Raw genomic sequence first — 25,826 nt, 5'->3', positions numbered from 1 at the left:
TAAGGCAATATACAAAATTTGAGAGAGGTTGGAAGTAATTTGAACTAGTTTGGGGTCAAAATTTGTTATTAATGATGTACAACATTCAAAAAACCTAGGCAATTTTTTTTAATGAGTATGATTCGAATTCGTCGAAAACACATAATGAGGCAATATGCAAAATTTGAGTAAGAATGTAGGGAATTTAGACTGGTTTTGAGTCACAATTCGTATTTAAAATCGAGTTTAAAAATTTCTCTATGAAATGTGTATCTCTCATTTATCTCATATGTATTCAACGGATACACATTTTATACATATGAGATACACAAATTATAAACCGGAAATACATAGTTAGATAAACATATCATCTTCTACTTCAAATTTGGTTCAAATTTCAAGAACTACTTCAAAGCTCCCCAAATAGTCACAAAATAGAATGTAACTAAAGTTCATGAGGTGGAGTTTGAGTTTAATCCAACTGCCAACAATAGAGCTAAACTACACAAAGTTCAGGCTGATCTTTTAAGGTATTTGCACTTAGAGGAGTTCTAGAGGTAAAAGGCAGGATGCAGTGGGGGACATTACTAGTGGAGGTAAAAGGCAACACTACTACTGAAAATTGAAAAACATTTTCCTACATACCAAACACACCCTAAATCTAATATAAACATTAATGCTTCTCGAGTTGAAAGGCACTAGAAGGGAGGAGTGCCTAAAAAGAACCAGTTCTGCCTCCTCTCCTAAGTTTACTTTCTTGTTAAACCTATACAAGCTAAAAGGTAGAATTACACATATATTACAATTGAAATACTTTTCTCATAAACATACCACGATTCCAAATAGAGGCGATGAGAAAACTAAGAATCACTGAGATGATAGCCTGAAAATTGTGAGAGGATTACAAAATTTCTACTGGCTCTGTTGCCTAAGAACAAGACAAGAACTTAAATTTAACCAGCTAGTAGGAAGAAAAGATGGTTATAAACCACTTGCCTAGATTTCTTGTTAGAGAAAACTATTATCATTGTTTCATTGGTACGACAGAAAAGGCTAATTCAGTCGGACCTTTGGTACGGAAACTAGAATGGACATATAACAAAACTCTTTGAAGCCCACACCTCATATACTTAGCACACACTGTCCCTTCCCGTAATGAAACTACAATCTATATCTTTGCAGTTCGCTTTCTACCAACTCACAACCTGCCTGGCACGAAGCAACAACGGAGTAGAAAATCCTCCTCTGTAAATATTTGAAATCCAGTGCAAGCTTTGTATCCCAACTTGTGGTCTCCCTGAAATGTAAAAATAAACTATTGCTTAGGTCGATGGAATTCATTTCTCTAGAATGACATGCTCATCATGTCTGTTACCTGTCATCAAGTTGAGCATCTCCTAGTGCATCCGTCATATCTTGGAACATAGAACAAAGGTCTCTAAGTATTTCGAGTTCAATTTCCAACTTCTCTGGTGTCTGTAAAGAGTATATGTATGTCAGGTGAAGCATATTCATGGACAATATATATTTGACATTAGCTAGAGGAAAAAGAAATTGTAAAAATTGAGAAGAAAGTAAGACAGGGGATACAGGGTAAAGAAAAGTGGTAACATAGAAACTTATGAGGGATTACAAGGTTGAATGTTTGCAAAAAAGGATTCCGAGATCTACGCATATGATCCAGTAGAGAAGGCGGTAAACCATAACGGAAGATGCCAAGATTCTTTGAGAACCAGGTTCCACGAATCATATGGGAGGTCCAATCAGATGTAGGGCCAGTGTCCGCAAAACCTTCATTACTTTCAACATCAATATCTGCCACACAAACAGGCCCTTGTTCAATACTCACCAACGAATTTATTGTACTTGGGTACGAAGAGATTTCACCGTAGAGAAATTTACCTAGAGGAATCACATCGTAGTAGTTGTCTAGTTGTGGGAGAAAGCCATAGAAGGTCAGTAAATGAGAACTACTGAAGTTTCCATAGCCAAGAAAACATTGCTCTCCTGCATTGCACGGTCTTGACAAAGGAAATTTAATAGAATTTGTCGTGAAATCTACTTTTCCATAGTGCACTATGTGCGGACAACTCTGAAGGAAAGAGAAATGACAAAATCCAGAAAGACGTCAAAAATTATGTGAAGAAACTGATTTTCAATGGTGTTTTGATACTCTTTGAAACTCTCAACACAACAAGATATTCCAACTTATTGATATTTAAACTTTTGGGGACATGGATGGTATGTCACAAGAGCTTAAATCAGCAAGCAAAGGTACAGCTCCATATACATCAAGTAATTTCACAAGATTAGACTTCACAGTTACCATATAAGGGAGGAATAAAGATTGTCGGGAGGAATACACTTACCGAGTGATTAAGAAACCCTGCAATCGGAACCAAGCAGGTCCTTAGTTTTCCGTCATTAAACATAATTTTCATGCTATTAGAGTACCAAAGTTCACAAGCCCATAAGAACTGCTCCCAGGTGTACAGCTCTGGAGGAAATACATCCAGATGATCATTGCATAGGGCTGGAAATAATTCATCATACTGTGTACGCAAGTGCTGCAAGAACATTATTCAATTCATGCTGGGAGAATGGGACATGGAATAAACAAAATACAAGTTCAGAAATATAGTGCTAAAATAGTGTCACCAAGTCAACTTGAATTGCTCTAGGCTCTCACGTTTTATGGTGACTTTTAAAGTAGTAGAGGAAATTAATATACAATGGCCTTTGTTAGTTAGTTAGCTGTTATGTAAATAAGCATAGTCCTACATGGAATAGGAGTAGTGTAGGTATTGTGTATTGTTATAAATAGGGGTACTTGTATTATAGTTAATACACATCAATAATATAATTTTCCGAGTTATTAATTCTCACATAAATATAGACAGAAGAACAACTTACTATCATTACCAATTGAAGGAATCTAGGGATAATTGTTGTAATCTAGAATATTAGATTACTGATTCTTTTTGTATTTTATATGATTCTGTACAATCCCAAAATCCCAGATTTTATGGGATTTAGGTGATGCTGCTTCTCAACCTGTTCTGTATATAAAGCCATATACATGACATTGAAAGATAAGAGTGAAAGAGAACCACCTTACTTATATGTTATCACAATCAAATTATCGAAAAAAGAAGCAACAAGAACACCTGACCTTTTTCTACTGATTAAGTTTATGCAAATTTTTGGGGAAACTTTAATGTTCGATCAGCATATCAACCTAAAACAAAATGGATTAAAGATTGAAACCTCTTTTGCTTGGACAATCTCTTCTAACAGCAAGGTTCCGTCTAAGGACATTATAGCTTCAATCCCAAAACTCAAACCTGTATAGTATACATGACCAAAAAAGGATGTCATATAAGCCATGAAGCTGAACAATAACACACCCCTGAAGAAGATAAGAAAAGTGCAAGCACATTAAAATAGAGGAATATGGCTTCAAATAAGGAACAACGAGATATAGAGCATATTGTACTTTGATTAATCATGTCAAACTCTTGAAGAATTTTCTTTCTTTCTATTGGGTGGGTAAATAGACTGGGTGGAAGGAGCAAAAGGTAAACTTTAAATAATAAGAGGGTGTTGGTAATCTGTACAACCAGAAGGATACATGCAATTTCAACCCAACTCTGCACCTACAACACACACATACATATACATAAACATAATTACGTGTAAACGCACACATATGTAGATTATGCACTTACGGGTTAGTGGGCTAAGGTCGATAAGTGATCACAAGACAGAGACAAGTACAGAGGAAGGATTAAACTCCATACTAAACGGGATTGCAGACCAGCAATACCTTATTCAATTCGAGAAAAAAACATCATTTCAAAGAGACAAACCTGTTTTAAATTTCTCTGGCAGTGTATCGAAGTACAACTTAAATTTGGAATCAGGATTGTGCTTCTCCTTCATGCTCCACAACAATAACATTGTTTCTGCTGACATACCCTCGACTTCTCCCAAAATGGAGTGCTGCCACATAAATAAGACGATTGTTAGCTACTCTTCTTATCAAGAATGTTAGTGGTATCAGTATAAATCAATACACTGTTATCAGCTTTCATGCCAATAAAGCACGGGAAGAAGTCATGCATGGTGTTTTGATCAACATAAGATGCAATTTCTGATGCAGGTTTGAGAGATTTTATTATACAAGAAGATGAACTATTGCAGACATTACTTTCAGAACTTTCAGATAGGATTATATCTTGATCATTTCTCGAGTTAAAGATGGAAGTTTTAAGGCAGCGCACTCATTGAGCATTAAGAATAGACAGATTTTTATTTTGAATGGATGGGATGAATACTTCAAATTTATCAAGCAAATAGTGCCTTCTAAGAGTGGCTTCCGACCATTGCCCAATTTTATGGGAATGTGGTGACTAGAATAGAGGCAAGGATTATTTAAGTTCGAGAGTATATGGTTTGAACATGCTGATTTTGCTGAAGCATTGGTGGAACTCCTATGAAGTAGAGGGTCAGCATGATGTTATTTGGTTGAAAAATTAATGCTGCTGAAGAATGATATCAAAAAATCGAACCGTGAAGTGTTTGGCAGCCTTGAAGAAAGAAAGGGTAAGGCTATGGCAAGACTAGAACAGTTGGATCATAAAAATTTGGAGATACAGGGAGAAGAAGAGAATAACAGCAAAAGGGACTCAGAGAATTTGAAGATATTGCTAAAGCTGAGGAAATTTCATGGAAATAAAGTCGAGATGCCTTTGGATAAAACGGGGAGATAAAAATACAAAATTCTTTCAAAAGCAAGACAATCCTCACAAGAGATATAACTGTATTGACAGAATTGAAACTGATGGAATATTGGTGGAAGAAGGATTCATTATTATGGAATGCTAGTAATGACAGAAAGTTCTCAGTCAAAAGCTGTTATAATTTGTTAAGGAAAAATGCTAAGTCACTAGGAACCTAATTGGCCTTGGAAAATGATATGGAGGAACAAAGCTCCCGTAAAGGTTGCATGTTTTGGTTGGACTGCTGCTTCGGAAGCTTGCCTTACCCAAAATAATCTTCAGTAGAGAGGCTTTGTTCTTTGTAGCAGATGTTATTTGTGTAAAGAAGAACCGGAGACTACTAATCACCTTCTCTTGCATTGTAGATATGCTAGAAAGTGCTGGGAGCTCTTTTCCAATTTATGTGGGATTTCGCGAACCATGCCTCGGAATGTCAGGACCTTTTGAATGGTTGCCAGCATCAGAAGACACATAAAGCACTTAAACAGATTTGGAGAACCATATCTCTGCATATTCTGGACCATTTGGCTAGAGAGGAATAAAGCTTGCTTTGATGGGTAGAAAGATCATATTTTTAGAATAAAAAATAAGTGTTTGCATAATCTATTTCTTTGGTGTAATAGCAGTATGGTAGATCGTATTGATCATTCCATGGACTTTATGGAGTTACTTAGAAAATGTTATAATTAACTGCATGGATATTCCCAGCAGTTTTGTATTTCTTTCTAGTACAATCTTGGTATGCAATTACTAAACCTTCTTTACCTTTTCAAAACAAAACAAAAAAAGTAAAAATTATCAGGGAGCATATTGTAGGTTTTTTATGAAAATCTTTTCTCGGAAAATGAAAGATGGAGACCAGTGTGGCAAGATGATGGTTTAGCCAGAGTCTCTGAAGAAGAAGGTGATTGGCTTTGAAGGCCTTTCACGAAAGAAAAGGTAGAGGCTGTTATCAAGCTCCTTGATGGAGACAAGGCCCCTGGACCTGATGGGTTCAACATGTATTTTTAAGAAACATATGATGCAGCTTTCAGGAGATTTACAATAATTCGAATCAATGTAGATTTTGAAATTTCTTGAGATTTAAGAATATTTTATATTTATTTTCATATTTATATTTTAGATGTTATATTATGTTCAAAATATTTTCAATTAGATTATCCTTATCATTACCTTAGTTTGTTTATCTTATTTTTAATTATTAATTGTTTTAAGCGGGATTGTCTGACCAATGTGAAGAGACCTCGACTAATCTAACAGGCGACTCAACCCCCCCCCCCCCCCCCAAAAAAAAAAAAACATAAGTTGTCAAAGTAATCCTGCCCATAAGCACAGGTTTCCAAGAGAATATTAAATATTATCCTTATCTTTTCATAGAAATGAAGTTCTAAATCTAGCTTGTTCAGGGTTCTCTACTTTATAAGTAGGTCACAGTGTACTTTGTTTTGACACACGAAATGCTTAATGCATTTATCTCTCTTCCTCTTATCTTTTTTTTTTTTTTGAGAAGGTAACAATTGTATATTAATATAAAGACTTCACTGAAATTGTGAAGTCACCCATAGTTACACTGTGAGTGTCCATACAAAATAAACAAAAAAAGGACACTGTACACCCAATATCTTCTTAAACTAAATCTAAGGCATCTAAAATGGATTCATGATCCTCCAAAAGCTTTCCTTTACACCAAAAATAAAAAAGAGCTACACATTTCATCTTTATCTTCTGAATATTGTTGAATTTTCCTTCAAAGCATCTTTGATTTCTCTCTTCCCACCACCATATACAAGCTGGGACAATTCTCCATCTCTCTTTGTCTCTCGAGATTGTTCCCTCTTTATTCCAGCTAGCTAGAATATCAAGGACTCTACCCAGCATTGCCCATGGAACTCCCCTTAAACTAATGAAGATCCTCCATATCTAGATAGTGTATTTGCAATGCAAAAAAAGATGGTTGATTGTCTCTGCCTGCTCCCCACATAAGTAACACCTAGAACACTGTAGGAATCCCCTTATCTTTGATTGTCTCTTCCTCTTATCTTTCCCCCATATCAGGTTGCGAGTTGGTGCATCAGACAAGGTTCCTACAAGACTATTGGAATAGAAACAATTCATTCCAAATGGACATGCAATTCTTTTTTATGAAGTAACGTGTTGTATTAAAGGCATCAAGAAGATGCAGAAAAAGTACAAATTGAAAAGCCTTGGTTAACTCTAAACACAAAAAAACCTATATAGTTGGGAGTTAACCAAAAACCAAAAATATGACTATTAAGCCATAGAAAGAGAGCTAATGAAATCTGAGAGGGGAATAACATCGTTTACAGGGGAAAGGTAATTCCAACTAAACACGTTCATCAGACACTTAGATTTCAGTAGGCTATTGGAAATTGAAATGCAATCAAAACATCTGGTGTTCCTCTCTGTCAAATACACCAAAAAATACATGTTGGGATCATTTGCTAGATCTTCTCAATGGTTTTGCCAACTTTCCACGAGCACCAGAAATAGCTTCCTTAATATTCTTAGGAGTAAACCAACTGATACCGAAAAATGCTAAAGCATATTCCATATATCTGTTGCCACTGGACAGTGCAAAAGAAGATGATTTACTAATTCCTAGTTGTTGTGGCACATGTAACATCTATTTACTAGCTGAAAGTTTCTTCTGCATAAGTTGTCCTGGGTCAAGATAGCATCTCTAAGGACAGTCCAAGAGAAGCACATTACTTTTGTAGGTAATTTTGACCTCCATATATGCTTTCATGGCCAATTCTCAATCATTCCATTTGATGCACACAATTTATTATATCCTCCCTTCACTGTATATGTACCTTGTAAAAATTACCCACTTTAGGCTATCTGAGATTTGGGGGTTTATTGTGAAGCCTTCAAGAATTTTGTATAGGTCAAAGATTTCATCAAGTTCCCAGTCCTGCATGTTTCTCCAGCAATGAGGTTCCCATATGCTCCCTGCTCTCTTCTGGGCTATTGTTGAGTTAGGTTCAATAGCCATCTGATATATGCCAGGGTGTGAGTCTTTTAGAGGTTGATTTGGGAGCCACCTATCCTTCGAGAATTTGACAGAGCTGCCATCCCTAACTTTGAATGACACCTCTTGAAATAATTCCTTTTTTAGATTGTTAATATGTTTCCATTGCCCCACTCTATGTGGAGCTCTGCTTTGCTTTGTGCTCCAACTGTCCAGCTTCCCATACTTTGTTGTGACCACCTTCTTCCATATGCTCGTGGTTTCTTGTGCATACCTCCACCACCACTTCATTAGAAGACTCTTGTTGTGCTTTTGTAAATCTCTAATACCCCGTCCACCTTGGTTCTTTGGCATAACTACTTTGGACTATTTAACCAAGTCCCTTCACTGTTACCTTCCCTTAGAAAAGATCTTCTGATTTTGTCCAGTTGCTTCTGAACTTTGCTTGGCATAGGAAAAAGAGACATGATGTAAGTTAGAATACTGTCCAGAACACTATTGATCAGTGTCAATCTCCCTCCCAAAGACAAATACTGCATTTTCCATGTTGCCAGTCTTTTCTCTACCTTCTCAGTAACTTCATTCCAAACATTAGTTGCTTTGTACTTTGCTCCCAAAAGAAGGCCTAGATATGTTGTTAGGAAAGAGCCAATGCCACAACCCATAATGCCAGCCAATTCTTCCAAACTAGGCACCACATTCACAGGGTAAATTAAACTTTTCACCATATTGATGTGCAACCTTGAGAAAGCTTCAAAAAGTAATAGTGTCAGATTCAGATATTGCACTTGTAGCTTCTCTGCCCCGCTAAATATTATAGTGTCATCTACATATAATAAATGTGATATTGTGACTGAGCCACTGAGGTAGCTGCAATATTGCCCACCTTAAACCCTTCAATCCACTACATTTGTTTCGCATTGTCAAGCATTTTGCTTAATCCTTCCATGGCTAAAATGAATAAAAAGGGAGATAAGGAATCTCCTTGTCTTCTCCCTTTTTGTGGAGAGACCAACTGGAGTTCTGTTGACTAAGAATTTAAGATGGAGTATTTAACAGTAGTGAGGCTAAATTTAATCCATTAATCCATCTCTCACCAAACCCCATTCCCTTCAACATAGAGAGTAAATATGACCGGTTGACTTTATCAAATGCTTTCTCTACGTCAAGCTTGCAGAGAATACTTGGAACCCACTCTTGAATCTCCCATCCATTAGCTCATTAGCTACAAGTGATGCATCTGTGATCTGCCTGTTCTTCATAAATGTATTTTGTTCTCTTGACACCAACTTCCCAATTATTGTCTTCAACCACTCTGCTAAGAGTTAGGCTATAATCTTGTACACACTTCCAATGAGACTTATGGGCCTAAAATCTCTGTGTTCAATTGCACCTTTCTTTTTGGAAACTAGTGTGATAAAAGAGGCATTACTGACCTCACCATGTAACAATGCTGATGAAAGTGGTTAAGAGCACCCAATATGTCAGCTTTAATTACATCCAAAGCTCCTTGATAGAAGGCCATTACGTAACCATCAGGACCTGGACTTTTGTCCCGTGCACACGAGTGAATTGCTGCCATCACCTCTTTCTCTTCAAAAGCTCTTTCTAGCCATACCTTCTCATCTTATGTTAAGCTAGCTAGATTTTCAAAGTTACTACTAGGCCTCCATACTTCATTTTTAGTGTACAAATCTTGGTGGAATCTCAGGATTTCAACTTTAATTTTCTCACTTTCTTAACTAATTTCCTCCCCACAGTATGTTTATGCAATTATTTCTTCTGTGAGAATTGGCGATTTACTGAAAAATTAGGTGTTTTTGTCTCCTTTGAGCCACAGACACCTAGAATTTCGTCTCCACGAAACCTCTTCAGCCTTTGCTATCTGTTGTAGCTCAAGCTTCAGGTGCATTGATTCCTCTTTTTCTGCTTGTGTCATAAGTCTGTTTTCAGTTGCTAGTTCCAGTAAAGCTAAATCCTCCAGTAGTTTAGTCTTCCTTGCTTCCATCTGATCAAAGGACTCCTTATTCCATCTTGTGATGTCTTTTTTCAGACTCCTCAGTTTCTGCATCAAAATGAAGTCTGGACTACCCTCAACTGCATAACTAAGCCACTAATCCTTGACCTTATCCATAGAGCCTTCAACTTGAAGCCACATATTTTCAAATTTAAAATACGAGGGGTTTGCTGCCCAATCTGCACATTCCAATAATAGAGGTTTGTGATCTGAGGCAACTCTTGGAAGCGCTAGTTGCTTGATTGCTTTAAAGTTTTCATTCCACTCGGGGGTATAAGGAACCTATCTATTCTAAAGCTTACAAAGAATCTTCACCTCTAAACCAAGTGTAATGAGCACCCTGAAGAGGCAAATCTATGATGCCCAGATCGTGTATGATATTAGTAAAGGATTTCATGGCCCTGGACCTCCTTATACAATTATATCTTTCACTCTCACACCTGCAAACATTGAAGTCACCCCCTATGACCCATTGATCATCCCATATTCCTCTGATGGCTGCAAGCTCATGCCAGAGAAACTCTCTCTGGGTTAGTACGCACGCCATACACCCTTGTGAAGCACCATCTAAAATCCTTTTGGGTGCTTTCAAACATGCATGAGATAGTGTATGAGCCTCCCCGGGTTGAGCCACTGTCTTTTATCCCAAAGAACAATGATACCACCACTTTTTACAATTGAATTGAGTTCTGCCTAGTCGACCCAAACTTGCCTAATCCAATATGGTGACCACTCTTCTATTTTTGTTTCTGGGAGACAAACTATATCTGCTTTCCATTTGTGTACCAATGATTTTATTGTGCTTTTTTTCCGCTTCATTTAGGCCCCGTACATTCAAAATTAGGACTTTGATCTTCATCCAGAAAAGGCTTTGTAGTGTCTGTCCCTTTCCCATGTCTTCTTACCATCATAGTTCATTCCTCATCTCAACCTTTCCAATTCCAGGGACTGCTTCTTCTTCCCTTTTGTCTTAATCTTGAGTGAAGATTTCTGATTCTGTTCTTGTCTTTTTGTTCCATTCGCATGACCATGGGAAAAATTTCATGTTCGAACCCCACAACATTTACCCCAAACACCTTGCATGCTTTGAGCATCGCTGACTTGGTCCATCTTGAGGTTTCAATAACTTTTGGTGCACCGATAGCTTGCGAATCAGAGTGGCCCATACCATACCATGGAAGAGAGAGAATATCACAAGAGGAAATCAGCTTCAGAGCTGCGTATTGTTTCTTGCTTCAGCAGCGGTGGTCTTGGAATAATCATATTCATTGGTTCTGCCTCGTCATCTGCATCTGATGGAGAATCGCATGCCAAGGACGGAATCTGCTGCTCTGTTATTTGCTCTTCTACATCTTCTATTTCAACTGAGAGGGTCGAATCTATTTAACCATGGGAGAGGGCTATTTCGTTTAGAGCATGGGTCGATGAGTGGTCCAATAGCCAGCCATTTTTGTCTATAGAAGATGCCCTTCTTTTCCTTGTTTGCCCTTTAAGCCTTTTGCATAATAAAATTGATCCAGTTTTCCGCCCAATTTCTTGTCCGCCTCTTTATCATGTCTGTTACTAACACTAGGGGCTAGCACACATGGCGGGTCACCCATTTTGTTTTGAGTCGCTTTTATTACGTTTGAATTAAAGTAGCTTTGATGTCTGTGCATAGCGCTACTACACAATGGGTTTTCCCCTGTCATCTTCGAGTTGCTTGAAGAAGCCACCACCAGCGCAACCTTCTGCCCTATCTCCACCGTCTTCCTTTTTCTCCACCCCTGCAATTCTGTCTGCATCTTGGATTATCTTGGTTATTTGGTCCTCTAAAATTGATACTTTATATTTCAAATCATCAATCAGCAGATCCAATTCCTTTAGGGGATCAACATTTTCTCTATGAACACGGATACGAGCCCAATAGAGATTAGATCTGTGTTTTGTATCTTCGTCTATCCCGGCAAAGCCACCACATAAGTCACCGAGGTAACAAAAAGTGTTCCTTGTCCATCCATGTAATGGAATACCAAATGCCTTCACCCATTTATGACCAGCTTCATTTTTGCCGGAGATGACCCAGTCTCCAGTGACCACCACACCAAAGATAGGTGCCTACCATTCCAATACCAATCCCCTGCTTTAATTCTGGCTGCTTCTTGTCTGGATGGGAGCTCAAAGAGGAATTTGTTGTGTGCTAAATGAGTGATTCTGAGGCTTGTCGTCACCTGCCATCTTGAAAGGAACCATTTCTGGATGACTTCAGGATTGGGGCTGGAGCGGAAAGGATCGTTGAAACAGCCAACCAAGCATTTCGCTAGAAATTGAGAGCTCTCTACAGTTGCTTTACAGGAGGTTTTTCTTTCCTCTAGCTGTGTGGGCCATTTTGTGATTGCTGCAGCAGTCAAGAAGGATCTTTTTTGCAAGTCTGCAATTTCCTTGTACTTGTAGTTAGAGGCTTCCCCCAAAAATGTAATATCTTTCCTGCTATGTCACCCCATCCCCTGTTGTAATCAACATCTGGAATGATGATTGCTTTTTCCCTGTCCCCAACCCATGTTTCGATTCTGAGATATCTGCTATGAATGTTGTAATTTTGATAAACTCTGTAGATGTATGCTTGAATCTTCCTCCCCCATATTCTGTAAAGATTTCCCTAGCCCCATGAAGCTTGCTGCATTTGTTCGCATACCCATCTCAAATTTTCTTCATCGATCTTAATCTGACTAGTGAATCTATGGCCATGCTCAATCTATACGAACCATCGGTCAAGACACTCGCATTCTTAAATAAGTTCGAAAGATTATCTCCTGCAATGAAAAAAGATTTCCCTCCCATAATAAAAAGAAAGTACACCAGAGAAAAGAATCACCGGAAAGAGAAAATTAGAAAGGAATGAATAAAGGCAGCACATTTCCCAGGTCAGAGCTCATGTCTTTCTTCTGAAACTACTTCTGGGCCTAAACTTTATGGACATGCAACTGTATCCTCCCTTCTAAGTCCTTTTACCATACAAGAATTACGATCTAGAGGATAATATCAAGTTTTCATTTATAAGCACTTCAATCAACATTAGAGTTTAAACTGGACAATGCACCACTATGTTCGGGATTTTTTCTATAGCTGGACAACAGCTAGTCTCAACTAGAAGGCATGCGAGATTTGGAACACTTCCCCTTTGGTCATTTGGTGGACAATTTGGACAGAAAGAAACAAAAGAATTTTTGAATGAAAATATCCTTGGCCTTAAACTTAGTTATATTTTCTCGTTAGGTTTTTGGTGCAACTTAGCCTATGTAGATGATGTTGATTCCTTGCTAGATATGATCCGGGAGTTGCACAATATGTAAATTTAGAGGCACTTTCTTAGTGTGGTTCTTTCCATTTATAAGATATACCCTTATCAAAAAAAAATATGACAAATGGCAAGTTACGCGAAACACCAAAATAGTACAATCTAATTGCTGAATTATTGGAGCAAGCCAAGGGAAAAGGCAAGAAGAAAGCATAAATAATTTAACCAAGCAAATGCAATAACATTGACAACATGTACCATCTGAGACGCATGCACAAGATTCTCTGAAATGACAATGGATAAAGGGATCTCCATGGCTATATCTCCAATTCTCATGTCTTGTCTTGCAACGGCTCCCCTTCCCGCTCCCTCAAAATCTGCATCATAAGATACACAAGAGTGAAAGGAAATGAAAATAGTATTTCCACCATTTTCAATCAAGAAGTTAGCTGTTGAAGGAGCTTGTTACAGTTTGTGAGGGACACAATGCCAGGAAATTAACATAGAAAGTCTCAGATTAACCAGTAATGTCTGCATAACTAGTAAGGCTAGGAAAGTATGAGACTGGAAGAGTAGGAGTTTATAGGACTGCATATGGTTGAAATAATGGGAGAAGCATGACGGTTAGGATGTTGTAGAATAACCGGAGGATGGTGCGAGTTTTTGCAATCAAAAACAGAAAAAAAAAAAAAAGAAGAGAAATGTTTTAGCAATGTTGTTAGCAGGGTATCAACATTGGTAAAATACAAATTCGAGAGGCAAAGGATGACAATTGTTGTAGGAGTCTCACCAAAAATTCCACAGGAATAGCCACCAAAGGTAAGCAGCATAAAGCATTATAGAAGCAACAATAGCTTCACCAGAAAGGAATAGAACTGACTCATACTTTCCACCCTTGATTAGATGCAAATAAAGTAATCATTATCTTGTCAGCAAGCGTGTTCTGGATTACTACTTATAAATGTCATCACTAAAAGCAAGATATCATTTTGTCTATTACAAAAGGAAACAAAAGGAGCACGTGCTAATTTGTTTTTGTTTCTTTTATTAACATTGGTGGAGCTTAGGCCAGCTTGAATGCACCTTGACTAATCCACTGAGCAGCCTGTTCAGCCCACAAGCTCATTTTGCCTAGGTAATCCTGCCCACCAAGATTGAAATGGATAGGCTCACATGAAGTGTTCCAAGTTGCTACTCCCATACCTCAACCACAACACGTGTAATTGATACCATGTGCTAATTTGTTTCACTAACATCTTTTATACAAAAAAACAGAAGGAAAAACAAGTTTATGGGCAAAAAAAAATGCTCTTGTAACAAGTTTAACTAGAAGTAGATGGCAAGAGGTTAGGACGAGTAGAGTATGGGCAAGAGGGTCTCCAGGGTGAAGAGGATGAAAGGAATAAGCAAAGAGAGCCCGGCAATGGAAGGCAGCAAGTTAGGGTGCAGAGAGGGAGAGGCAGAAAGTTAGGGGAGGGGCTGCAATAAGTAGTGGCAATGGAGGTAGATTCGCATGGGAGGCTAGGTGTGAAATTGAGTTGGTAGTACTGGGAGGGGATACAATATGACAGGGTAGGAAGAAAAAAGGTTCTAATAATAAGTGAAAATACATTCTCATCTTACAAAATAGGCTTTGTCTTAAAACGTTTACAAATAAATGAAATTAAAACAGCAGCAAATGTTCTTCCTTTATGTGCGAAGTAGTTTCTGACGTCAATGACAAATACAACTCCGAGCAAAAAAGAAGGAAAGTTACAAGAGTCTTTGGTTACACCAACCAAAAGTTCAGAACACAAAATTTCACATAAACAGGGAAGTTACAAATGTAAAGGTAACGCTGAATAGTTGTATAGTTCAGAGATTAAGCTCCAATGCATAGCCCAAAAAGGAATACGAGTTTTCTCTTTTCTTCAGCATTTTCAATCAGGTATGCCAAGAATAAACAAGTTATCTTGACTTTTAGATTAATGGTTAGATAAGAACTTACAAGATATCTCTAATTGTGACTTCACACCTTCGTCCTCACCCCATTGTTGTAAACATTTCTCTTGCTCGCAGCTAGATACAGTAACAACTTTTCTCTCCTCTTTGAAGTTCTTTGCCACCTCAGAGATCAAATTGACAGTTGCAACTCGTAATTCTTGCAATGCAGTTGCTGCAGAATGTTCTCCACCCAACTTCGCAATTGCTGTGAGAATTGAATTCAAAGCTTCCATCTCATTCCTTGGACTATTAAACTCTACCAGATCGGTGACATCTTCTCCACTAAAGTAGAGTTCCAGCTGAACCAAGGACAATTTTTATCAGTGCAGCTCAACCTGGAGATGATTATCATTATGTTGGTGGCAAATGAATGGTTCCTTCTTCTGATAAGTTGTGGCAAGCTGTGTTAATATTCAGAATTGAAATTCTAGCAGAAATCGTTTTTTTGGAAGATATACAACCGAGCTAGTAAGTAAGGAGCTCGTTAGAAAAGCAACTAATTGCACATCTTTTGCTTAAATACCAAATTGCAGGCAATTTAACTGTTCTATCAATGATAGGTTGTCCTCCAAAAATCAAAGCATTTAAGAGGAAATCTCACAAAGTATCCCTGCTACTCTTAAAAAGCTACTCGAGGAAAGAAAAAAAAAAGTGTTATTAGCAATTAAAAGTTACTCAACCACTTTTAGAAATTAGTATTGAGAAAGCAATACCTCATCTAAGTTTATGATTCTAGCTCTCTGAAGCATCAAATTTAAGGAAGACTTCAGTTCAACGGTACTTGCAGAACTCTGTATGTATACAAATTTTGCATGAGAACCCATTTCTTCCAGCAGTTTCTGTAGACAAGATTAGATGAGATACCACGCCCAGGGAACATGAGAGAAACATAAAGATCAGACTTTGACGAGTTTCTATATGGACAATGTAACAAAACTAAGGGGGGGAGGCGGAAGGAATAAGGACTATCAAAGTAATCAGATTCAAAACCTCAAACCTTCTTTTTCTTGAAGAACTTGTCATTTTCAGGAAGCTCAAGTATCAACGAGAAGTCGCCATCATTATGAGCATCATGAGGCAACTTCTGCTTCAACAACTAAAAGGAAAATAAAATGGGAAGTACTTCAGCAGTAATTACACAAAATATAAATCTATAATTTAATCGTATTAACAACTATAGAAAATATACTACGTTCATATTACAAGACATATATATCTAGCTTTTTTCTTAATTTTCATGATCAAGAAAATAGCTACATAAAATTTATACATTGACACATTCAGCCCAAGGTCGAATCTTGGGGTTTCACAGTTCAGTAATTCTTGGAAAATTCACTGAAGCATCCAATTCACTTGAAATGGTTATCTGGATGTGTTTCATTTTTCTGATATATTCAAGAATCTGATTCAGTTTTGGTGCTAAAGGTTGATGCAAAAGTCGATGCATAAACTTTACCATTCACAAATACAAAGATGAAAGTTTATCTCTCTTTCTGTCCCCAGAAAACCCTATTAGTCTTACCACTCCCTCCAACAACCAGAAACTGCTGACAACGACCAGCTCCACTCTGCCGCTTTACCCTCTATCCCTAAAAGTTATTCCGCAGCGCGTTGGTCTCCTCTCTCTCCTCTATCTAGCACTCCCTATCTCCCCTCTTAAATTTCACCCTTGAACTGCCCTCGCAAGCCAAATTTGGTATTTGACATCTTATCCGTAAATATTCAAAATAGAAAACCTAAGACATCATATTCTAATCAAAATTTTGTAACACTAGGAAAACAGGTATATATTAAAAAATTATATTCATGTTGTTTATGATCATCCAAACATAATTCGACAACAATGTTACTACAGTTTGCAGGATTGCATTCCTTTTAAATTTTACAGGCTTATAAATGATTAGCTCTGTTTTTTATTGCATTATAATTGATATTTCAACCTATTCTGCTTCCTAGGTTTTACTCTGTTTTCAAGGGTAACTTACTCACAATTGCTAAAATTTACTACAGTTTCAAGTTGTCCCAATTTCCCTGAAGTGTGGCATCATCTAGAAAGAATAAAAACAAAGATATTAAAAGGGTTGATAGAAAACGATAACTTCATTGTTATCATGTTCATCCTTGCAATGTACATATACAAGTCTTTTCCTGCATTGAATATCCTCCAAAAATAACCATACTACTCAGTAGTTTTACCAGTTAAGGGTTATGGTCTTACAGTTGTAAACTTGTAATGTGGTTGCGCCTTTGAACTTGAAACGTTGGATTCTGGTAGTTTATAGTCACGAAGTCTTGTCATTCAAATTCTTATCTGTTGGATTGTGCAACTTAGTCAGTCCTATTTGGATTGGTTGTTTTTGAATTTGTAGTAGATTACTATCAGGTTTGAAAATTTCTGTACTACAAAATTTTTAGTTTTTAGTAATGAAACCATTTGGCTACCGGAAAGCCCTTCCATCATAATTTTGTTAACAAGTTTTCTTCCTCATTCGCAAAGCTTAAACTATATTGCCTCCCGTACCTGCTTTACTTATTTCTTAACTAACATTGCCTCCTTACCTCAAACCCCTCCCCTGGTCCTCCCAGCAGACTTACAAACCCACTGGCTCGAAACCACAACCTCCGTGAGACTTAGTGGATCTACAAAAGTCTAGCTCTTTTAGTTCTATATTATAACTTGGTGACTGTCTCCACTTCCTTCCTCACTTTATCCTCCCTCCACCCCTACAACCCTACCCTTCTCCCCACCCCTTAACCCTCTCTTCCCATACCACCCGCATCCCCTTCCCCTTCACCATCCCCATCTTTATCCCCACTCTACGGTACCAAATCCCCAACTCTGCTATCATTTTCACTTCCTACCAAAACTTGTTTTGAGAACATTTTTGTACTCACCAAATTCATTCATTCTGTAATTTCAAAACTTAATATTTAACTTATGACACATGCAAGCATTATGTTGTCATAGTGGAAACAAATATAGACAAATGAATATTATGGTTACTAAACAAGGCGTAGGTTCTTATTTTCAAGTTCTAATTAAGCTTTTCATGTTCGACAGTTTGCCACTTTTTAATTGTCTTATGTTGGAATATTATTTATTGACTGTTAGCTTTTTCACATTCGTAAGTTTTCGGTTACATTAATTTCGAGCTATTGATCAATGTTTTGATCTTGCTTAGGACTAGGCTTCCTAATCGATGCACTACCCAAGTGCCAAACTACACTATTTTTGTATTATCGTAATATAGGGCTTGAAAATGCAACCGAAAAGGTCCAATACTTGGGCTTAGATCCCTATTCTTAAGCTAGTGCACCCTGCTATGCTCTGGTTCTTGAAATTGGATGACAGAAAATTTTGGAAATCAAACTGGTGGAATGACAATCCTATACACACCATGATCAGCAACAATATGAGCTGCCCAACCACTGGCAGACAGACATATTGAGAAGCGCTTCACCTTATGTTCAACTAGAATATCTCTAGAAGTTGCTTTTCCACTGAATTACTTGATATATTTCTCATTTGAATCAAATCAGAAACTTCGATAGCAGTAGTTAAATGCACAAATCCAGTCCATAAACAAAAATGGAGTGCCTGGATAACTCCTTGGAGTATTAAGAAGAAAATGCAAAACAAGAAGAAAAAGAAGTTCAATCAATGGTCAAATAGAATGTTCTAAATGAAAATAAGAAAACCAACTAGATATCCAAACAAAAGGAGAACACTAACGAGATTTCAATGTGATACGCTAATATACTATGATACAAGCAATTCAATCACTACAAATTGCTCAAAACTCTACGTTAGCAGAACAAGCAGGTGTCTTTGCAGTTTGCACAATGAATGATGAACAAACATGATGGTGGAATCCTTTTGCTGACACCATAATCATCATTAGAACTAGAAGTGTTCTGATAATTTGGAAGTGATGATGATTTAGCTTACCTTAACTTGGTTAACACAAATGTTTCATGAATTAAGCAACCCCGCCACTCCAAACCTTTAGACAATTACGAATAATGCAGTTTCTAGGCGGTTTCTGCTTTTCCTAATGTCGTTCGGTTTCTTGGTACTGATTTTCCTCAATATCACTATTAGATTCATCTCTATCTACCATCCTATAAGTGGGGGTAAGGATGGAAAGGAGAAAGTTGGTGAACTTAAGACATGGAGTACACCAGCTGGATGTTTTGCTTTTACAACAATAATAATTTTGATAACTACAGTATTCCATCAAAGAACCACGTAGGGGTATATAGAAGAAAATTTTACAGCAGAATAGATTAAAAACATAAGAGAATAGAACTGAATAGAAGACAAATTACCTGTAAATTTTTCCATATAAAGGCTCCAAATACCTAAGAACTGTCTATAAAAACCAACAAAGGTTTTTAAGATATAATTAACACAACTATGTAGTAATTCCCAAAATCAATTCCCCTATTTTCTCGTGATTAATTGTCAACCATTACTATAGAATATAAAAAGCAATGGCTAGATAAAGTAGCCCAAAGTTACTTAAGAGAAGACGAAACAGAAAGGAAAAAGAACTGGCATAGCTATTGTCAAAAGAAAACCTCCAAAACTGCAACGGTCAAGCAGCGAACCAATACTAAAGTGAAAGAGTAGGAAAGCTGAAGTTTACCTCAGGAGTATCCATTGATAAAGGAAAATGGAAGAAACTTAACTGAAGCAACTTCAATCCAATTTTTAAGGAAAAAAATGGCCAACTTTACCCCCCTTAACTATTGAAAATAGAATAACTATGCCTTTAATGTTGGCACAAAAGGCACCCAAGTCGCCAAACACTAAGGAGTCGTTTGCGGGGACGTGTTAGCAAAAAACAAAATAATGCAAGCGTTAGCTTTATGCATTAATAATGTCTTGTTCAGTATATTTTTTACCTTGTATATGATTAATACTTGTATTAGTTATATATTATACTCGGCATTATCCTATGCATAAGTAATGCATAGAAAACTATGACATTAGTAATACCAAGCTATTAATGCATGCATTAGCATGGTTAAAGATAAAATTGTCCTTAAAGTCTTTTAAAGCTAGAGAATATGGAGGGCATTTTTGTAAACAACTATTTTACTTAAAAATTATGCAATGCATTATAATTTTAATACACCACACCAAACAGTATATAAGAAATAATATCTGCATAACTAATGCTTGCATTACTAACTCGTGCATTACTAATACACCTTATTCCGCACTATTCTTATACACCCTACCAAACGAACCCTAAGGCTATTTTCAACCCACCTCCATTTAATATAGTAATTTTACTCCAACTCAACTGCAAATTTACCCATTTTCGAGGATGATCACTGTGACACTATTCATCCACTCCATCATTGTTTTCTATTGTTTAATTATTTTAATTTATTATAATATATACCTAATTATGTTTATGTAATATCTTTATAATATTAATATGTTTGCATACAAATTATATTATTTAAAATTTTTTGATATAAAATAATTTTATTTTAAATAGTTATATAAGAAAGAAATATGAATTATATGGGATGAATATGTAAAAAAGAAAAAAAGATTTTTTTACTGAAAATAAAAATAAAATTTAAATAAAAAATAATAATATAATATAGAAGATAGAGGAAAGAATATAAAAAGGAATATTCTTTTTTGGAGTAAAAAATAGAGTAATGGTTGGAGTTAATTTACTCTATTTTGGAGTAAAGATTTGGAGTGAAAGGTTGGAGATGCCCTAACGGACTCCAAGTCCAATATAAACTTCATTTAAAAAATATCTTTTCACCTAGTCAGCCCCTAGTTTGTATCTCACTATTTCTTTTAGAGAATGGCAGGAATAATGAGAAATAGACAATACTTATAAACAATTAGCAATCAAGTCATGCTACTAAAAATAATTATAAAAAGTTATAAATAATATACCACGTTCAAAAAATCTAGGCAAAAAAAGAATTTTTAATGGGTATGATTACAATTCGTCGAAAACACATAAATAAGGCAATATACAAAATTTGAGAGAGGTTGGAGGTAATTTGAACTAGTTTGGGGTCAAAATTTGTTATTAATGATGTACAACATTCAAAAAACCTAGGCAATTTTTTTTAATGAGTATGATTCGAATTCGTCGAAAACACATAATGAGGCAATATGCAAAATTTGAGTAAGAATGTAAGGAATTTAGACTGGTTTTGAGTCACAATTCGTATTTAAAATCGAGTTTAAAAATTCTCTATGAAATGTGTATCTCTCATTTATCTCATATGTAAGTATGTATTCAAGGGATACACATTTTATACATATGGGATACACAAATTATAAACCGAAAATACATAGTTAGATAAACATATCATCTTCTACTTCAAATTTGGTTCAAATTTCAAGAACTACTTCAAAGCTCCCCAAATAGTCATAAAATAGAATGTAACTAAAGTTCATGAGGTGGAGTTTGAGTTTAATCCAACTGCCAACAATAGAGCTAAACTACACAAAGTTCAGGCTGATCTTTTAAGGTATTTGCACTTAGAGGAGTTCTAGAGGTAAAAGGCAGGATGCAGTGGGGGACATTACTAGTGGAGGTAAAAGGCAACACTACTACTGTATAATTTTGTTGAAAATCTGAAGACATTACTAGTGAATTTGACGGCAACTTGGCAAGGTGGATTTGCAACTGCCTATAATATAAGAAATTAGACAATTAGATCTGAACGACGGCAGAATAATAGTTCAATCAAACCAAAAAAAATGAGAAAAGAATTACGGGAACAGATCCGGAAACATTCTGATTATCAATTGCGGTGTAATTGCTGGACATTCGGATTGGAGCAGTTGAAGATGGCAAATTGATAAAGAGGAAACTTAATGCTTTCATTATTGAATAGCGTATCAAACTAGAGAGAGAAAAAGAAAATAGTGTAACTGAATAGCGTATTTAGTGGCTTAGGGGTAGGAAGTAACCAAAATTAAATATTTTGCTATAAATATTAAAAAGTATCTATAGAATATAATTTTTTTAAATGGTATTTATTTAAAATAAATAAGGTGTTAACCTTTGCTATAGGGGGTAAAAATTCCTTAATTGAATCGTCTAGTTGGATTGCCTCTTTCTTTTTGTGTAATATGATCAATGTTCATGGTGTTGGGCCAGTTCTGCGGCCCACATTCATTCTTTTGGATTTTTTTTTGAAATCAAGCCAATTTGCAAAGGCTGGCTGTTTATAAGGATGTTTGAGATTGTGCTTTTCACTCAAGCCCATTCACGTATCTTGCTTGAATCTGTCGATACTAGCAGGCCAATAAGGCACGGATGTTATTACGAGATTTGTTAGTGCCTTAATTATTTTATTTACCAAAGATTAGTGTCTTTTGGAGTTTAGTAATGTCTGAACCTTATCAAATACATAAATAAACAAACCCAGATTTCCAACAATTAGGAAGTGATCAATAACTCATAGTATGGAAACCATTTTAACGTTTTTTTCTTTTGACAGTGTAAGAACGGTTGAACCTCTACTTCAATAATGCCTTTTCCATAATGCATGGCCTTACAATAATCTCAAATTGGGTTAGGAAACAAATCAAATACTGTAGTTTGCTTTAGGTGCGGCCATTAATAAATCATCATAACTATTGGTATGATTTCTGTGGCATAGTCATGATACATAATCCCCAATTCGAGTGCCCATTTCATGCGATTGCACTACAAATTAAAAAATAATAAGAATAAATATATTGTCAATCATGGGTGTGTTTCACATGATGCGGTTCTCATTGTGTTCAAAAACGATAAGTGCGCGACATCGTGATTTATTTAGATGAATTCCATAAACAATAAAAGCGGATTAAATAAATGATTAAAAAGTAAAAATGTACAATATGTTTTAAATATGTAATAAACCATACAATTAGGCCAAGTTATTAATAGTTGAGCGATCGTGCTAAAGCCACGGAACTCAGGAGTGACTCACACCTTCTCCCGGGTTAACAAAATTCTTTACTCGGTCTTCTGCGTTTGCGGACAGTAAAAATAGAGTCAATTTCCTCAATTTGGAATTTAAAATAAACCGTTGACTTGGGACACCATCATTATCCCATATGGCGACTCTAAACTAATTAAATAAATAATTTCATTTCGATTAATGTCACTTTAATGGAAAAAACTCCATGTTCCTCAGAAAAAATGTGGTGCGACACTGATAAAAACACAAAATTCTTCCATGCTCATGTTAAAGGAAAGAGGAAGAGATTACAAATGTCCATTATGCCCCGTTCAGCGACTTAAGGTCTCGAGTAGCTTTGTAATATGTATTATGACCCGCGTGCGTGGCCAATTTTGGTTTTTGGAATATTTGAAAAAAAATTTAAAGAAAAATTCTCATTTTGAAGCTTAAATGTAAAGAGTTGACAGGAGAGTTTTGAGCAAACGACCTCGGAATGAAATTTTGATGATGTCAATAGCTTTGTATGGTGATTTTGGACGTAGGCGTGTGTCCGAATTTGGATTTGGAAGTCCGTAGCACAATTCGACGCATTTTGGCGAAAGTTGAAAAATAGAAGATTTTTGGAAAATTCGACGGAAGGTGAAAATTTTGATAACGAGGTCGGATTTTGATTTTGAAAATTGGAACAACTCCATTATATCATTTATATTGCGTGCAAAATTTAGAGTCATTCCAGATTGATTTGATATGTTTCGGCGCAAAATATAGGAGTTGTAAGATTTGAAAACTCATAATTCGATTCGATGCGTGATTCGTAATTTCGGCATTTTTTGATGTGATTTGAGGCCTCGACTAAGTCTATAATATGTTTTGAGACTTGTTAGTGTGTTCGGACGAGGTCCCGAGGGGCTCGGGTGATTTTCGGAGTGGTTTCGGATAATTTTTAGGCCATTTTTAACCGCCGGTGTGTGTGAAATTTCTGATGCGCAGAGTTGACTTTGGAAGCTTGTATCTCGAAATCTATAAGGAATATGGAAATTATCAAAACATGAAAGTTGTATCCCGTTGATTGTAGTTTCCAGAAAGATAAACTATTCATCATTTGGACATTTGTACCGAAAGTTATGGTCGATTGACTGAAGGCTGGTACTGCAGGTTTTGGCTACAACAGTGTGCATGGGTAGAAATTTCTGCTGCACAGGTCTGACTTTGAGAGCTTATATCTCACAATCTATAAGGAATTGGGAGATTAGCAAAATATAAAAGTTGTAGTCATTGGTGTCTAGGTTCTAGAAAGTTAAACCATTCATCATTTGGACATTTGTACAGAAAATTTTGATAGATTTACTGAAGGCTGGTATATCAGTTTTTATCTGGAAATTTTAAGACAAGTCGCATTTCACAGATGCAACTTGCCTGGACAGATTATACAAAGGGAGTTTCGGCCATTTTAACATATTTGGAGCTATGGAGCTCGGATTGAAGCGATTTTTAGACGGTTTTCACCATATGAATTGGGGTAAGTGTTCTATATCCAAAAGTGATTATACTTCATGATTCCATGGTTCTTTTCATTAATTATTAGTGAATCAAATTGAAGAAATTGGAGAAATTTGTAAAACTTTTCAAAAACGACAATTTAAGATTTGGAGGTCGATTCATTATCGGAATTTGATAAAATTGGTATGGTTGAACTCGTATCGGAATGGGTGCTCAGATTTCATGAAAATTTTGTCGGGTTTCGAGAGGTGGGTCCCGCCTTGACTTTTGGTTGACTTTTTAATGTGAAAAATTTTAAGTCGACATTTTATTATTCGAAATTGTTTCTGATGAATTTTAATGAAGTTATACAATTAATTTGGATAGATTTGAGGTGTCCCGAGGTCAATTCAAGTGAGAAGACTATTTTTGAATATTGGCCCTAACTCCGTAAATATACGTACCTTGCCTAACCTTGAGTGGGGGAGTTACCCCTTAGGCATTGAGTATTATGTGCCATTTGTGAAATATGAAAAAGCCGTGTACGCGAGGTGACGAGCACGTACTGGGGCTTATATGTGCAAAACTTGTTGGTTTAAAGTCTTAAGCATTTTTACGTATTAAACTGAATAATTGTGGACATTTATTTAATCTCTATTTTTCATGCCTCAAATCCTTATTTGTCGAATTTGTTTTTATATGATAAATTGGTGTGATTGCTACTTGAATTTTTATGTAAATTCTCTGTGTTTGTTGATTCGATATTCCCTGAAATAATTATAGCATGGATTTTACTATCTGCAAATAATTAAGTAAATAAGTTTAAAAAGAGGCATTATATATTTATCAGAAATTTGTATTAAAGAAGGTGTTGTCCTACGCTAAGTTACTTTTCCATTTTTGTGGTTGTTTTTGAGGTTTTATATACGTTGTGTGGAGCCTTGGGCTAATTGCTTTGGAATTAATTGATTTTGTCGTATCTTTGGAATTGGTTGTGGCCTATGGGTAATTTGTGACATGTTGTAATATTTGGTCGCTTGATGTGCAATTTGTGACATGTTGTAATATTTGAGCACTTGATGCACAAATTGATGATATGTTGTGATATTTGAGCACTTGAGGTGCAAGTTATATTACGTTGTGATATTTACTTTTGGGACTACGAGGCGGTACCTCGGGAGCTCCCCTTGTCTTGCATATTTACTTTTGGGACTACGAGGCAGTACCTCTTGAGCTCCCTTGTCTTACATATTTACTTTTGAGAATACGAGGCGGTACCTCGGGAGCTCCTCTCTCTTGCATATTTACTTTTGGGACTACGAGGCGGTACCTCGGGAGCTCCTCATGTCTTGCATATTTACTTTTGGGACT

At 36.3% G+C, this 25,826-nt stretch overlaps 1 protein-coding gene across 3 annotated transcripts; it reads right to left on the bottom strand.

Moving 5' to 3' along the window:
• Positions 1–833: 833 nt before the first annotated feature.
• Positions 834–19,814, bottom strand: LOC107764495 (ribulose-1,5 bisphosphate carboxylase/oxygenase large subunit N-methyltransferase, chloroplastic). Of its 3 annotated transcripts, none has more exons than XM_075254638.1 (12): positions 19,679–19,814; positions 16,027–16,125; positions 15,743–15,868; positions 15,034–15,328; positions 13,305–13,423; positions 3,849–3,981; positions 3,247–3,323; positions 2,349–2,546; positions 1,882–2,071; positions 1,613–1,794; positions 1,355–1,455; positions 834–1,276 (listed from the first exon to the last, which is right to left on the bottom strand). In XM_075254638.1, exons 1-12 carry the CDS (start codon positions 19,691–19,693, stop codon positions 1,141–1,143), a joined length of 1,671 nt encoding a protein of 556 aa, XP_075110739.1. In that variant the 5' UTR covers positions 19,694–19,814; the 3' UTR covers positions 834–1,140. The 3 variants fall into 3 exon arrangements, with proteins under 3 accessions (XP_075110739.1, XP_075110744.1, XP_075110745.1); XM_075254643.1 differs by lacking the exon at positions 19,679–19,814 and adding an exon at positions 19,359–19,670; XM_075254644.1 differs by lacking the exon at positions 19,679–19,814 and having other exon boundaries at positions 15,034–15,364.
• Between the last annotated feature and the right edge of the window lie 6,012 nt (positions 19,815–25,826).

This window comes from Nicotiana tabacum, chromosome 1, assembly GCF_000715075.1.
Source record: "Nicotiana tabacum cultivar K326 chromosome 1, ASM71507v2, whole genome shotgun sequence".
Classification (NCBI taxonomy): Eukaryota; Viridiplantae; Streptophyta; class Magnoliopsida; order Solanales; family Solanaceae; genus Nicotiana; species Nicotiana tabacum.
The sequence above is the reverse complement of the archived record's forward strand: the minus strand, read 5'-3'. Positions and strand labels throughout refer to the sequence as shown.